Source organism: Mesoplodon bidens, assembly GCF_964165515.1.
Source record: "Mesoplodon bidens genome assembly, chromosome: X".
NCBI classification, from domain to species: Eukaryota; Metazoa; Chordata; class Mammalia; order Artiodactyla; family Ziphiidae; genus Mesoplodon; species Mesoplodon bidens.
Genome location: NC_138163.1, coordinates 85206097 through 85222730, shown reverse-complemented (window position 1 = coordinate 85222730; position 16634 = coordinate 85206097). Strand labels below are relative to the sequence as shown.

General features: G+C 46.0%; 1 protein-coding gene across 1 annotated transcript; it reads right to left on the bottom strand.

Annotated features, from left to right (window-relative positions):
* Positions 1–14317: 14317 nt before the first annotated feature.
* LOC308609394 (uncharacterized protein CXorf49 homolog) lies at positions 14318–15705 on the bottom strand (the record flags this gene model as incomplete). The annotated part of the gene is made up of 2 exons (XM_081223073.1): positions 14318–14365; positions 14464–15705. 2 exons carry the CDS (start codon positions 15703–15705, stop codon positions 14318–14320), a joined length of 1290 nt encoding a protein of 429 aa, XP_081079199.1.
* Positions 15706–16634: the final 929 nt, after the last annotated feature.

Sequence of the window (16634 nt, the reverse complement as noted above, 5' to 3'; positions counted from 1 at the left end):
CAATCTGACTCCAGAGTCCTTGTTTTGAGCCCAAGATCTTAAAAAGGAAAAAAAAAAATAGGTATTTCCTCTATGTTCCGGCAAGTCCCCCGCCTGGTACTTCTTCCCTAGACATGCTGGTACCTGTAGTGTACAGGAGCCCATGCACAAGGGTGTTGGTGTTGGGAAAAACTGGGAACACTCCAAATTCCCATCAGTAAGGAAATGGATGAATGCAACGTGGCTTAGCATCCAGTAGCATAAAGCGTGGCAGTCCAGCGGAATGCATCAGGCCATTCTCACAGCTTTTGAAAGCATCCTCCTGACTTCAAACTGCAAGTTGCAGACCGATGACTTTGGATTCACATTTGTAAGTTAAATCACTTGCGTGCGTGGGCACACACACACACACCAGTCAATCCTATGTAATATATGAGAATTTAGTATATGTAGAAGTATGTTTTAAACTTTTTATGTATGCACATCCAAGGCCTACCAGTTGTGATGGCGGTCGGTGTGGATAGCCAGGTGTCTCTCAATTTTTCTTGGAACTGTCAGTTCTCAGCTTCCCTGAGCTGAGCAGTACTGATGTCTGGGTAGGGGTCCCTCACTTGGTTTCTATACGGCCCTTGGGTGTCAGAATTTCCCTTGTCTGCCACCCATCTCCTACTCTGACACCCCTCCATTCCTCCCATACCTTCCTTCTGCTCTTACCCGTTCATACTCCTCTGTCTTCAGTCACCTCTCTCTCCTGCATCCTGCTCTGGCTGACCTCCTGGAGAGTCCTGGCGTGTCTGAAACCCTCTTGCCTATGGAACTCAAAGGCCCAGTTTTCTGGGCCTGAGTTTCTGCACCTGAGAAGCTGGCCATGCTGGAGAAGTTACAGAGCAGGGGAGATTTGGTGCACTGTAAATCTGCAATTCTCCTCCTTGAGCCTGCCCCCGATGGTACCTGCCTGTTTGTGGATACCGCCCTCTTCCACTTCTCCCAGTGACTTTTTAAGGCATGGTGTGCTATTTCAAATATGTTAAAATGGATAAGGAAGGATATAGCAAAATCTCCTGCTTCCACCAGCATCCTATGAAACATTACTAGTGGATCCAGTGGAAGCCTCCATCTTCCCTCTCACCATTTCCATTCCCTTCCTCCCTCCCCCATAGAGAGACTCCCAGAACTTCTTCTCACCTTCTCCACTCTCTTCGTCCCTGTGGCTCTCCTACCTCCTCTTCCCATACATCCCATACATCTCCAATGATGTCACTAATCTCTGCTTTAACCCCTTATGCTTACCAGGATCCAATACTGGTTTTGACTTACATTCTTGGCCTGGGGTGGGAGCCAGTGGCAGAGGTTCCTCTTGGCTTTCCCCACCGTGATAGCTCTTACTCCACAGACCAATGACCCAATGTGTAGGTCATTGCTCCAACTGCCAAGTGTATCACTTAGAATTATCAGCTTGGGGACTGGAGAAATGACCACTGTGTTTGTCCAGGGACCCAGTCAGCTCACCGTGAACTGATCTCTATCCCCAACTCCTTTTACTGCCAGAACCTCATAAGCCCCACTCTAATGGGGCCCCATCATGACACTTTGGGCTTCCGGGATCAATGTCAGCTCAGAAACTGTGTCCAGTAGTCCTAGATATGTCTGTGTCCAGTGCCAGTGTGCAGTCACCCAAGCATCTAAGAACAGTGCTATGAACATTTGCATACAGATTTTTTTGTGAATATAAGTTTTCATTTCTCTTGGGTAAATATCTAGGAGTTAACTTGCTGGATTGAATCGTTAGTGTATTTTTTACTGTTTCCAGAGAGTCTATACCATTTTTTGCATTCTCACCAACAATGCAGGAGAGTTCTAGCTGTTCCTCAGTCTGTCTAGCACTTGGTATTGTCTGTATTTTGTTTTTATTTCAGCCATGCTTATAGCTATGTTGTCGTATTTCATTCTGGCTTTAGTTATTTCCCTAATGACTAATGAGGTCAAACATCTTCTCAGTAGCTTACTGACCATCCAATAAGCAAGATGTCAGTTCGATTTTTTCTTTGCTCATTGTTTATTGTGTTGTTTGATTTCTCATTACTGAATATCGAATGTTCTTTATCTCTTTCGGATACAAGTTTTTTTATCATGTGTGCTTTGCAAATATTGTTTCCCAATCTGTGGCTTATGCTTTCAAAAACAAAGAAACAGACAAAACCCAAATAACACAATTTAAAAATGGACCAAGGAATTGATTAGATATTTCTCCAAAGAAGACACATAAATGACCTACAGGTATAAGAAAAATGCTCAACATCACTAGTCAACAGGGAAATGCAATTCAAAACCACAATGAGTTATCACCTCACAACTGTTAACATGGCCAGTATTAAAAAAATAAAACTTAAAATAGCAAGTGTTGGCAAGGTAGTGAAGAAAATGAATCCCTTGTGGATTGCTGGTGGGAGTGTAAAATTGTGCACCCACCATGGAAAACAGTATGGAAGTTCCTAAAAAAATAAAACTAGAACTCCCATATGATCCAGCATTCTCACTTCCGTATATTTACATTTACATTACAAAATAATTGAAATCAGGATCTTGCATAGATTATTGCACTCCCATGTTCATTGTACCATTATTCACAATAGCCAAGAGGTGAAGACAACCTAAATATCTATCAACAGGTGAATGGACAAAAGGTGGTATATATAATGTATACATATAACAGAATATTATTCAGCCTTTAAAAAGAAGGAAATCTTGCTATATGCTGTAGTATGGATGAACTTTGAGGATATTATACTAAGTGAAGTAAGCCAATCACAAAGGACAAATACTGCATGTTTCCACTTATATGGGGTACCTAAAGTAGTCAAACTCTTAGAAACAGAAAGTAGAATCCTGGTTGCCAAGGGCTTGGGGGAGGGGGAAATGGGGAGTTGTTGTTCCATGAGTATAGATTTGCAGTCATGCAAGATGAAGAATTCCGGAGATCTGATTACAACAATGTTCATATAGTTAACAACACTGTACACTAAAAACATTGTTAATAAGGTAGGTTTCCTATTATGTGTTTTTGCAATAAAAATGAATTAAAAAATAAAATGCCTTATTCAATGGCTTTTTGTATATTCACAGTTGTGCATCTATCACAATCAATTTTAGGATATTTTTGTTAGCCCAAGAAGACGCCCTATATCCCTTACCCAACACCCTGAACCCCCCCAACCTACCCCCAGCCCTATAGGCAAGTAATAAACTACTTTCTGTCTCTATGATTTGCCTATTTAGTAAATTTGGTATAAATGGAATCACACAATATATAGTACATTTTGTCTGGCTTCTTTCACTTAATATAATGTTTTCAAGGTTCACCCATGTTGTAGCATGTATCAGTACTTCATTTATTTTTATTGCCAAATAATATTCCATGGTATGGGTATACCACATTCTATTTATACATTCATCAGTTTATGGGCATTTGGGTTATGTTTAGTTTGGGAATGTTGTGGATAATATTCCCAAACTAAATGCTGTTAAGCATATTCATATACATTTTGAGTTCATGAGATTTTGTGTGAACATATGTTTGCAGTTCTCTTCGGTAGATCCCTAGGAATGGACATTCAGGATCATATGGTAACTCTATGTTTAACTTTTTAAGAAAACACCAGAATATTTTCCAAAAAGATTCAACTATTTTACATTATCACCAGAAGTGTATGAGGATTCAAGTTTCTCCAAGTCCAAATATTTGTTATTATCTGTATTTTAGATTATAGCCATCCTATTTTTTTTTTTGCAACATGGTATCTCATTATGGTTTTGATTTACATTTCCCTACTGACTAGTGGTTCTGAACATCCTTTCATATGCTTATTAACCATTTCTATACCTTCTTTGGTTAAATGTCTATACAAATCTTTTACCCAATTTTTTAATGGGGTCATTTTCTTATTTATTTATTATTCTTATTCTTTATTCTGCATACAAGTTCTTTGGTAGATCTGTGACTTTCAAATATTTTCTCCCAGTCTGTACCTTGTCTTTTCATTTTCTGAATAGTGCCTTCTGAAGCATAAATGTTTTAAATTTTGACGAAGTCCAATTTATCAAGTTTTTCTTTTATGGATCATGCTTTTGGTGTTGTATCTAAGAAATCATCGCCTAGCTCATGCATACAAATATTTTTCTCCTAGGGCTTCTTTTAACAGATTTATAGTTGTAGGTTTTACTTTTAAGTCTCTGATCCATTTTGCATTAAGTTTTGTGTGTGCTGTGAAGTAAGGTTCAAAGTTTGTATTTTTGCATGATATCCAGTTGTACCAGCACCACATGTTGAAAAGACTATCCTTTCCCCATTGCATTGAAAATCATTGACAATAAATATAAGCATAGTTTGTTATTTCTAAACTCTCAATTCTGTTCCATTGATCTATCTCTATGTCAGTATCACACTAACTTGATTATCTGTATTTTTATCGTAAGTTTTGAAATCACAAAGTGGAATCTTCCAAGTTTGTTCTTTTTTGAAGTAGTTTTGGATATTCTGTTTTGTTCTGTTTTGTTTTGTTTTTCATTTCCATATGAATTTTCTGGATCAGCCTGTGAGTTTCTACAAAGAAACCCTGCTGAAATTTCGATAGAGATTGAATTGAATCTATATGTCAATTTGGGGAGAATTACCATATAAATATTGAGTCTTACAACCATGAACATGCAATGCCTTTCCAGTTATTTAGATCATCTTTAATTTCTCTCAACAAACATCAATTTGTGTTTCTCAGTGCGTAAGTATTACATTTGGTTTGTTAAATATATGCCTAAGCATTTTATTCTTTTTGATGCTATTGTAACTAGAATTAAGTGTTCCTTGATTTCATTTTTGGATTATTTGCTACATGTATTTAGCAATAAAATTTGTTTTATATATTACTCTTGTATTCTGTGATCTGTTGAACTTCTTTATTAGTTCTACCGTTAGATCCGTTTTTGTGGATTCCTTAGGATTGTCTGCATATGAAATCATGTCATCTGAGAATAAAAAAAAAACTCCCTTTTTATTTCCTATCTGGATGACTTTTAGTTCTTCTTCTTCCCTGTTTGAACTGGCTCAAACTTCCAGTGCAATAATGAATAAAAGTAGTGAGCATGTCTTTGTTGCTGACTTTAGGGAAAAGGTATGCAGTCTTTCACTACTAAATATGATGTTAGCTGTAGGTTTTTCATAGATATCCTTTATGATGCTGAAGAAATTTCTTTCTATTCCTAGTTTTTATATTGTTTTTATCATGAAAGGTGGTGGAATTTTGTCACATGCTCTTTCTGTGTCAGTTAATATGATAATGTTTCAGTGCTTTCTTCTTTTAAAATAGTGTATTACATAAATTGATTTTTAGATGTTAAACCAACCTTGCATTTCTAGAATAAATCCCACTTGGTTATGGTATATTATCCTTTTTATATGTTTCTGAATCCAGTTTGTTAATATTTTCTTGAGGGTTATTTCATCTGTATCCATGAGAAAGATTGGTATGCAATTTTCTTTATTTTGGATGTCTTTGTGTGTTTTGGGCATCAGGGTAATTGTGCTGGTCTCAGCCAATTGATAGTGATACTGTCAGCTAGAAATACCTGGAGGCACTTATCTGTACTCCAAGGCGAGCCCCCACAGATATTTCCCCTTTCAGAACCAATGTTGTGGTTGAACTAGCCCTTGTGGTTCTTATTATAATTGCAAGATGCACCTCAGCAATAACCTTTAGGAGACTGTGAAAGGACGAAGTTTATTACTCACAGGTCATGGAGGGTACATGGCATGCCTTGGACCACACAGAAAGGTTGTGGGTGGAGAAAGAGAGCTGGGACCTGGGGTTATGTATGTATCGGGGTCAAGAGTGAGGGGCCTAGGGTTTCTCAGATTCACTCTTTATTGATGAATTTAACACAGAATGGGAATTAAAGCACAAGAAGGGAAAAACAAGCAGCCAAAGGGTCAGTTATCTAAGTCAATCAGAGATCTCTAAAACAAAGGAAACTTCAGGGGTGTGGTGGCCTGGCTCTTTACCTAGTCGTGTAGCTGGCAATTTGTTCTTTTTGATATAGCTGTCTTTGAAGTGGTGCCTCAGCAATCAAAAGCTTAATGTCAGGCACTTGCATTACAATTAAGAAAAAAAAAACTGTCAGAGGCTCACACTACAGTAATATTGGCCTACTAGAGCTATTTTGAAAATGTTCATTCCTCTTCTATTTTCTGGAAGAATTTCTGGAGTGTTGCTATTATTTCCATCTGAAATGTTTGATAGCATTCAGCAGTGATGCCATCTGGACAGGAGCATGATTGTGGGAACATTTTTAATTATTAATTTAATTGATTGTCTATTATTGAGTCTGTTTTGAAGTTTGTGTCTCTCTACAAATGTTTTCATTGCATATATGTGTCTAATTTGTTGGTATAAAATTTTTCATACTATTTTCTTATGTTTTTTTAAATTCAATAGGCTCAGTGGTGATGTCTCCCTTTTCAGCCCTGATTTTAGTGATTCCTTAGGAATCTTTTTTTTTTTCTTGGTCAGTCTGCCTAAGGTTTGTGATTTGTTATCTTTTTAAAAAACCATCTTTTGGTTTCATTGTGTTGTCCAAAAAAATTAATCAATAGTCAATCGAAGAAAAATGGAAATTTTTATTTGAGCCAACCTGAGGACTATAAGCTGGGAGACAATCTTCAGAAAACTCTGAGGACTGTTCCACCCATTGGAGGTAAAACCATGATATAAGTTTTTGAGACAAAGTAGCATATTAATAGTTTACATAGTCCAACAAGGCGAGTAGTGGGTATTAATGAGGCATTACAGGATTGAGAAAGGGAAGTTATCTCTTAAGGAGTTACCTCGCTGATTCCAGGAGGAAATTTCTTTTTCTTCTTTCTTTCTTTCTTTTCTTTCTTTCTTTCTTTCTTTCTTTTTTTTCTTTTCTTTTTTTTTTGGTGTGTGGGCATTCCTGTATCTTTTAAGGGGATCTAGTTAATGTATAATGTGATGCACAAATCACACTAAAGGGGAGGGGGTAGTGGCTCAAATGGGCAGAGAGAGAATTTTATGTTTAAAATGTTTCTTGTCCTGCCTGAAAATAATTTTATTTCATTAATTCCACTTTTGATCATTAATCTTTCAATAGAAAGCATTAGGTGATCAAGTATTTGGTCCCTAAATGCTAGGGTGGTTCTTTACGTGCCTTGGGTCCATCATGTCCCTCGATGCTGGGCCCTAATAGCCCGGTTCTTTCTTTCCTTTTAGGGGGTGGTACTAGTAAGATGTCTGGCAAGGACTAACGGCCAATTCCACGTTGTCCAATAGGACTTGCACCAATTTTACCTTGCATGTGCATTGTGCATGTCCATTATTTTATAGAGAACTATAGATGTGATCAATAGTTTCCAGTTGTTTAGATATCATTATCTTAGTAGGAGCAGGTGATACACAGTGCAAAAAACAAGAAACTAAAACTTTATAAGTTACACAAATTGTAATCAAAGTTGGAAATAGGAGCAACAATATCATTAGTAAAGATTTAAGCCAATATCCTCTTGAACCATACCATTTTCCTAGCATTTCCCTTAAACTGGGAAGACGATCATTCAGAGTGGAAATCCAATTTTTCATACGCATCATAAGCGGGGGTTGCATTGGAAGACTCATCAGGTATAAAAACAAAACATTCACTATGTATTACAACATAAGCTCCCCCTTGGGAAGCTGTTAGAATATTGAGGGCCATGCAATTCTATAGGACTGCTTTTCTCATCATGGAAATTTCTGAACTGAGCAAACACACAGCTTGGTTACTATCATTTAAGGCTTGCTGGGTGGATTTTGTTAAAGCCTCTATATGAGTAATGATATCTTCTATTCCAAGTGAAGGAATAAATATTGCAGCCAAATAATCATACCATTGGAAAACTGATTGAACCCAACATGCCCACATTGAAAGCAGGATGACAGCAGCTGTTTTCAAGGCTACCTGTAGGTGACATTGAACCTGAAGGAAACCAATTGTACACCTTCCTAACCAATCTGGGGAGATCCAAGGTCATAAATTTGTTCTATAAACCTATTGGGTCCTGTTAGAAGCTATCCCACAACTTTAACATCTAGTGAAAACTGTCTTTCAGACATTGAAACATACACCCAAAGGTTATCAAATATTAGGTACGATTCATTTGGGATTTAAAACCACTTACTAATGTGTATCTTGAGGCCATCGTTCTGCAACTTGCCGTTTGAAGTCAGGAGGATGCTTTCTTCTTTTAGTGTCTCTCTTGTGGTTTGATGATTTTCTTCAGTGTTATGTTTGTGTTCCTTTCTCTCTAGTTTTGGTATAACTATAGTAGGTCTTTGATTTATGGTTACCATGGAGTTCATTTATGTTGACCTATAACTATTTGATTTAAGCCAATAGTCATTAAGTTCAAACACATTCTGAAAGCTCTACATTTTTTACTCACCTCCCAACATTTTGTGTTTTTTATGTCATATTTCACATCTTCATGTCTATCATTTAACTGTTTATTGTAGTTACAGTTGATTTTACAATTTTTGTCTTTTAACCTTTGTACTAGCTTATTTAACTGGTAAATACCCAGCCTTTATGATATAATTGCTTCACCAGTATATTTTCCCCGTCCTTTAATTTCTTATTTCCTGTTGTAGTCAGTGTTTGTTTTTTTTTTTTTTTTTTTTTTTTTTTTTACTTCAAGAAGACCTTTTAACCCTTCTTGTAAGGTTGGTTTAGTATTGATGAACTCTTTTAATTTTTGCTTGTCTGAGAAGCCTTTATGTCTCCTTCAATTCTGAATGATAACCTTGCTGGGTAAAGTATCCTAGGTTGTAGGGTTTTCCCTCTCAGCACTTTAAATCTTATCATGCCACTCCCTTCTGACATGCAAAGTATATGCAGAAAAATTAGCTGACAGGCTTATGGGACTTCCCTTGTATGTGACTCTTGTTTTTCTCTTGCTACCTTTAGAATTCTCTCTTTAACTTTTGCCCTTTTAATTATATGTCTTGATGTGGGTGTGTATGGGTTCATTTTGTTTGGGACTCTCTGTGCTTCCTCTGTGTTTCTTTCTTCAGATTAGGGAAGTTTTCAGCCATAATTTCATCAAATACATTTTTCAACCCCTTTCTCTCTCTCTTCTCCTCTGGGACCCCTATAATGCAAATGTGAGTATGCTTGATGTTGTCCCACAGGTCCCTTAAATTATTCTCATTAAAAAAATTGTTTTCTGCACTTATGATTGAGTGATTTCCATTATTCTACTTTCCAGACTGCTTATGTGTTCTTCTCTGTCACCTAATCTGCTGTTATTTCCCTCTAGTGTATTTGCAATTTCAGTTATTATATTCGGCTCTGACTTGTCCTTTTTATATTTTCTAGTTCTTTGTTAAAAATTCTCACTGTGTTCATCTATTCTTTGCCCCAGTTCAGTTAGCATTCATATTACTACTGCTATGAACTCTTCATCAGTTATTTATCAGTTTCCTTAGGGTTTTTTTCAGCATTTTTTCTTGTCTTTAATTTGAAACATGTTCCCCTGTCTACTCATCTTTTTAAAACTTTCTCTGTCTGTATGAAATCAGGTGAGACAGTTATCTATCCCAGTCTTGTGGGTGTGTTCTTGTGTGGGACCATCCCTGTTCAGTCTGCATGTGCCCAGTGGCTCTGGAGGGAGAGCTAGATATGAAGTGAGCATGGGCTGCATCTTCCCCTAGGGTGTGGTGGCAGTCACTGCCCGGGTGGGAAACAGGTCTGGAGTTGAAGGGGCTAGAGCCTGAATAAGGTGTGAGCTGGGGCTTCTTCTCTGCTCAATGGCCCTCACTGCCCTTTGAGGTGTGGGGTTGGGACCTGAAGGGCCAGAGTTAAGAGCCCTGAGGAAGTTGGGTTTCTCCCAGGTGTGATGGCAGTCTCCACATTGGTCTGGGATATAGCCGGGTCCTGAGGGCTTGGGGCAGTATTTCTCTTCTGGTTTCACTTTTCCCCCAGTGTGCACACTGTGGTTAGAGGCTAGAGGGAATGGGCTCTGAGCCAGAGCGGTTCAGGCTGGAAGGGATGGTGCCATACCACTGAGCTGGTCCCATACCCTCCATAGTGTGCACTGGGAAGAGAGTTCCTGTGATGGCGGTCTCCAGCCTGTACTTAGCTTCACACTCTCCAGAGTGTCTGCAGGGACACAAGACCTGGAATGACTGTCTCTACAGGTTAGAGGCGGGTCCAAAGTCTAAGCTGGCTCTGTTTCCTCAAAGTGCACACACACTCATTGGTAATGGCCTCAGCTCAGTGGGGAGCAGTACCGAAGCAAGAGGGGCTAGAACATAAGCCTGGTACAGGCTGGACTGGGGCGGGGCACTGGGTACATCCTAGGAATCCAGCCAGAGGCCTGGGCAGCAATCAAGCCCACCTTCTCCAGGGAGGGGTTTGAGTGGATTAAGTCCCACGAATGTTCTTTTCTGACCCTGAGGTCTGTGACTGCCCCATCCCACATGTGGTCTGTCCACCTGAGCTCATGCCATAGACTCTGGAAGCGAGTAACTGTGAGAATATGGGGGAAGGGTGGGCTCAAGTGCTCCCCATTGTCCAGGCGCAGTCACTCCTTACTTCCCATCCTCACTGCGCCCACCCTGCCCCTGTCCCGGGTAGCTCATGTTGGGTGGTCTCTTATATGGGTCCCCTGATTCTAAGATGAGCTACTCTGAGGAGCCACTCTTCCCAATCTCATTCCATCCACAACCACAGCAGCTGTCAGATATCATAGGATCACAGAGTAGGATCGAGAGCCTCCTACAGCGAATCCAACATTTCGAGCATCCCGACACCCTGTCGTGGGGTTTGGTGACTTCTGCATCCTCCCCCGCCTATGCTTTGGGAATTTAACGACAACCCTTGAACAAAACAGATCCGACCCTTGCTTTTGCTCATCCAATGCCTTACAGAACCTGGACCAGCCTCTACTCTCTTTACTCCCTGAATCACATCTTCCTCCCTCAAGGGAGATTATCCCCGATTACTTTTATTCACACACAGGGACACACAGTCACCAACCTTGAATGTCCTACTTACCATCATACCCCCTTTTGTGTAGTAAAATACCGGTCTTTTGGGAAGGGTGCCAGGCAGAATCGCCTCACTCAAACACAGATCTGTCCCTCTGAGTCTCAGGCTAGTACATCCCTGGGTCCCGGCTGAGGGAAGGAAGTGCTCCCCAACCTCCAGTGAGGGGGAAATTGAACATGGAGCTCAGACTCAATCTCATGTGTCCTAAAGAGGCAGTCTGGGAGACTGAGCTGGGACACAGAAGTATAATTTCCAGGAAAATCTGTGTCATGGGGCTGGTGGAAGAGTATTTGACAGGGACCATGCAAGAACACAGACCTACTAACCACACTTGCCATAGAACCTGACGGGCCAATTTCCACTCAAGGGTATAGAGACGACCAGGCTGGAGGAGGGTGGTCAGCTGGCTAGGGCAGGGAGGATGTGAATGCTTCCAGATTGGAGCTCTGGAAGGGGGTCATGAGTTCCTGCTGATGGGGAGGGGTAATGGCAGAGACGAATGGGAACCACCAGACCCCAAAGGAGGAGGGTGGTTTGGAGAGAATTAGAAGAGGGCCTTCGGGGGCAAGGGATGACGTGTCAATGTGGCCAGGGAGAGCACACACAGGACCCAGACCTGGGGCACTCCGCTGACTTGACTGCAGGGATGGTAGCAGAGGCTGGTCCAGAGTCCCCACCACAGGATGCGAAAGATACTGTTCTGGAAAAGGCTCTGCTGTGGAGCAGTGCCGTGCCCCGGCCCCCAACCCTACCCCTACCCCTCCAGAGAGAAGGCAGAACACATAATATGAGAGGTACTTTATTTCGAAACTGCTGTGAAACTGGGGAGGGGGCAAAACAAGGGTAGAGGAAGCCCTAGCTGAGGCAGAACAGGAGGGAACGAGCTTGGCCACAGCTCCCGGGCTCCAAAGGTACCAGCTGCCCCTCCTGCAGGAAGACGCTGGGCTCAACCTGTAAAACAGCAGAGTCAGGGAAGAGCCTCAAGCCAGGGCCAGCCCCCAGCCCTGCTCAACAGCCAGGACTGTGGGAAGGGGTACGGTGTGTGTAACACTCACTTCAAAGTGTCAGGATCGTGAGAGCCATGTCCTTCATGGTGTCTGCAACAGGGACAGGCATTAGTAGGCACTCCAGAGAGAGGGATATGGAAGCCCGTCCCCCTATCCCCGTGAGGAACCGCCTAGCCCTGAAACCTGAAACCCCCTCCAGACCCGATGCAAAGAGCTCTGGACCAGATCACTCCCCACCACCGGAATTGAATGTGGAACTGGTTCCTAAAGGGAAACAAAGTGTACCAGCAGCTCTGATGCTGTGGGCCGTGCCACAACCAGTCAGATCCCGTCACACACACAAACAAACAATCCAGCAAGAACCTTAGAAGCCACACCAAGCAGCAGTTCAAGGGAAAATCAACGAGGCATCTCTAAAAGTCCTATCAGAAGGAGATTCCCTAGGACTGGTCTGGTTGGCAAAGTGTGCATGCAGTCCAGACAGTACTTTGCTACCTGTACACACGCCCAGGTGTACATGCACAGCCGGCTCCAGGGCCAGGCCTGCTAGGTTCTCCTCCCCACAGGGATGTTGGTCCCTGCGAGGCCGACTGCACCTGCAGCCCAGCCCCACCCCAGGTGCCCACCCGGGTTCTGAACTAAGACACCGCTCTCTGTCCCTGGTTCCTCATACCACATTTCTTCTTAAGGTCGTCTACTTCTCTCTGTAGCACGAGACACTAGGCCAGCAAACACAGGAGGAAATGATTAGTATAATCTGGCCTCCTCTCTCCACCTTCTCCTCTCCACAGGGCCCTCCACCCCAAAGCCGGGTGGCTAGAATGGCAAGCGCTCCTCAGTGGAACGCAGGTGGGCTCCCTCCATGGGGTACGTGATGGGGGCAGGGGAGGGGTGGCCCCCACACATGTCAGCTGAACTTGGACCCAGATCCCACCCTCGAGTTTGGGCCTGCATTTCCAGGAGCCAGAGGAAGCATTACCCAAGGACAGCCCGGCATTCCCAGTGGCTGCTGCGGCGTTTCCGGTCTTGGGGGATGGTCAAGTGGCTCCCAGTCACCTGAGAGGGAAAGGACACACAATCCAGCTTCCCAGGCTCCCAGTGAGGTGGAAAGGGCCAAGTGGGGTCTACCGTGAGGTGAGGCGGCACCACCCTCTGTTGGCGACCAGCCGCCCCTGCTCTGCCCAGAAGCCCGAACCTTCTCTCTGGGCCTGCCTCCGCTGTTACCCGGGGGCAGCCATTTCGCCATTGCATTGTGGTCCCCAAGCTATGTGCCTCTGGATTCGCCCCTCCCAGAGCTGCAGCCACAGCCAGCACGTGGGAGAGCAATGTGGGCGAAAAGGACTTAACAGAAAAGGCTGTTCCCCTGTAAGGCTACACCCGGAGGAGCTGTTTGTGGCACTGCCACCGATCAGCCCCGCCGCACAAACCCCACACAGAGGATGATGTGGCTCAAGGCCAGCCCTGCCAGCACCCCGTCTCCTGTGGGAGAAGCTGCCTGAGAGAAAGGCTGTGCCCCCAACAGAGACAGAGACAGAGGTTTCTGCCCTCCACCCCTCTCCCCTCCCCTCCTATCAAACCCACGACACTCACCTGAGGGGACAGGCCCCCTGGGCATGACTTCTCCCTGGTTCAGGGCCAAGGGCTCTGATTTTCCTGGATCTTGGGGGCTTCTGGTGTCGACCTCACCACTGCTGGCTTTTCCACGATGCATGCGCGGATAAGATGTCCCTGGCCTGTGAGCTGGCAGCTGAAACAAAAATTTTTCACCGATTTGGAAAAGGAAGTGTGTGTGTGTGTGTGTGTGTGTGTGTGTGTGAGAGAGAGAGAGAGAGAGAGAGAGAGAGAGTGTGTTGTGTGATTTCGGCCGGGGTGAGGCAGGGAATTGGGAAGGGAATTGAAAGGCTGATCTCATTAGCACTTTCTCCCTCCGTCAGCCCCAGGCCAGCAGGCAGAGGTGATCTAGGGACAACAGTGGGGCACTGAGTAAGCCCAGGGCCCCTGCAAGGAAGGTCTGGGGAACAGCTAGGAAATAGGATTCAGGAAGCTGGTGAGTCTAAATACTGAGGCTTTTCGGGGAAGCTTTTAAGGGATCCCCCGACCCAATTCAGCTACCAACCCTCCCTTCCATCCCAGCCCCAGTCTCTCAGAGGACGCTGGAAACAGGCCAAGGGTGGAGAACCAGGCCCAGCACACCCGAAGTGCTACCTTACTGTTTGTCCCTAGTAAAAGGAGCCCGATCAGGCATCATAATGACCCAGTGACCGAGGGGCACCCAATGACGACCCCTGAGGGGTGGACAGAGGCAGCATGGGTGAAGACGTGTGCTCTGGGTGCGGTGGGGGCGGGGAAGAGTGGGGAGAGAGGAGGAGCCTGGCCTACTCACTTGGCCCTTTGGGGCTGGGTCTCTATTTGGGTCCTTATCTTCTCCCGCCACAGCCTCAGACTCCCTTGTCCACGTGACCACGGATTTCTTCCCAGCGCTGGTGTGCTTGGCCTGTTTGGTTCCGGAAGGGACCAAGGTATACCTCTTGGATCTCCCAAGCAGCGGAATACCAGAGACTGGGGGAAAGGTGGCCGGTTCCAGCGGAGGTGCCCAGATTCGCTGCCCCCAGGAAGGGAAGTTTTTCCCCAGGGCAAGTGTGGAGGCTCCCCCGAGGGATTTCTTCTCCTGGGTCCCCTTCTTCCTAGGAGTGACCTGCGGCAGGCCACCTGCCGTAGCAGCAGCAGCAGCAGCTCCCGGGGAGCTGGGCTTGCTGCCCCCGTCCCCCCAGAGCACGCTCTGCATTTTCTTAGGGGAAGAGATGCCCTGCTCTCCCACGCCCTGCCTTTCCACAACCGAAGAGAATCCTCGCAGAGCCGAGGACAAGGAAGAGCCTGTCACGTGAAGGAAATTCTCCCTGATTTGGAAATTCGAGTGACTGGGAGTGTCCCCGGGATCCTCGGGTCTGCTGGGCTCGGCCTGGCCTCCTCCTCCGGGGTAAGTACTCACCGTCATCAGCTCTGTGTCACTGAACTCATCTGAGGACTCGGAGTCGGATAGCTGCCGGACCAGGCCTTCATTGGAGAAGCGCTGGCGATCCACAGCCACGTTCAACCTACGCTTAGTGGCTCTCTCAGGCTTCCTCCAGGCCTGGCCCGCTTCGGGCCCACCGAGGGGGAGAGGGCCGGCCAGAGCCGGCGGTGCTACCCCACAGCTCTGGGCGGTCGCTCCTGGACCGCCGGGACCCGCCTCGAGGCCGGCGGACACTTCGAAGGAGGCGCAGGGCTCCGCCAACGGGTACCTGCAGAAGCCCAGCATGTCCCAGTCGTACAGCTGCTGCGTGGTGCCCGCCGCAGACTCCTCGGCCAGGTCCAGGAGGTCCCTCATGTCGTCAGCCGGGGAGTCAGGTCGGCCTTCACGGCCACACAGCACCGGACCTCCCGCTTCTAGCATCTCCCACTCTGACTGGAAGCTCTTGGGATCCGGGCAGCCGCTCCCGCCCCCGCCGCTCGGCAGCTTCCTGGGCTCAGGGCCGCGGTTGGGTCCCCGCGGAACTGCGCGGCCGGCCGGGCGGACGCCGGCTCGCTCCCCGCCCTCTGGGCCGAAACCCGTTCCCCACACAGACACCTCATCTGGGGAGCTCATGTCGCGACCCGGGCGGCCGCGGAACCAGGGCGACAGTTGATGGCCCGAGCTGCGGTCGCCGTCACGGCGGACGAGGCGGGCGGCGCTCTGTGAGCAGCGTCAACCACCTCAGGCGCCGCACGAGCTCGCCTCAGAAGAAACGACGCGCGACTTTCAGCGCGCCTCCCACGCCCACGCCGCGGCCACCTCATTGGTCCGGCCCCCGCCAACCAGCGGGCGCCTCGTTCGCCTGTCCCCTCGAGGCCTAGCCAATGGGGTCGAGGGCCTCTGCTTTGCCCTCAAGCCCGTGGGCGGTCCAAGCAGTTGGCTGGTGAAGGGGATGGTGGGAGTGCCTCCCTCTGTCAAGTCTCTCGGCCCGCCTCCTCCCGTCCCGCCTCCCCTTTCCAGTTAGAGTCACAGCTCTGAGCCTCCGTTTCCCATCTATACAGGGGGTCGGGGAGTGAGGGCGCCGGGCTCCAGGGGTGGTGAGGATGAAATGTCAAGATGGAGGCACTGGACGCCTAGCACGCGCCGAAAGCATTTGCCAGTCTCCCTTCCACCGCAAGCCTTACGACCCAACAGGAGAATGGGCATAGGAGTCCCGCAGTCAGTGATCAGGGGTCGGCCAGAGAGCAAAGGGATTGTATTTTCATTCTGTATGGTCTCTGTCTCAACTGCTGCATCAAATGTGGCTCAGCAAATGTTATTGGCAGGCGGGTTTAGCGGACAGACTGGGGTTGGCGGACAGATTGGGGTTGGCCTCGCTCCATCAGCCCTTCCCCCTCTCTGAGGCAAATTCAAAGAAGAGGAAATCGCAGTGGCCAGTTACACCCCAAAAGATGCTCGCCACCGCTGATCCTGGAGATGTGAACTAAAACCACGAATCGGGTTTCACACACTAGGTTGACAACCTTCAAAGAGCTTAACCATTCCGAGGGTGGGAGAGGTGA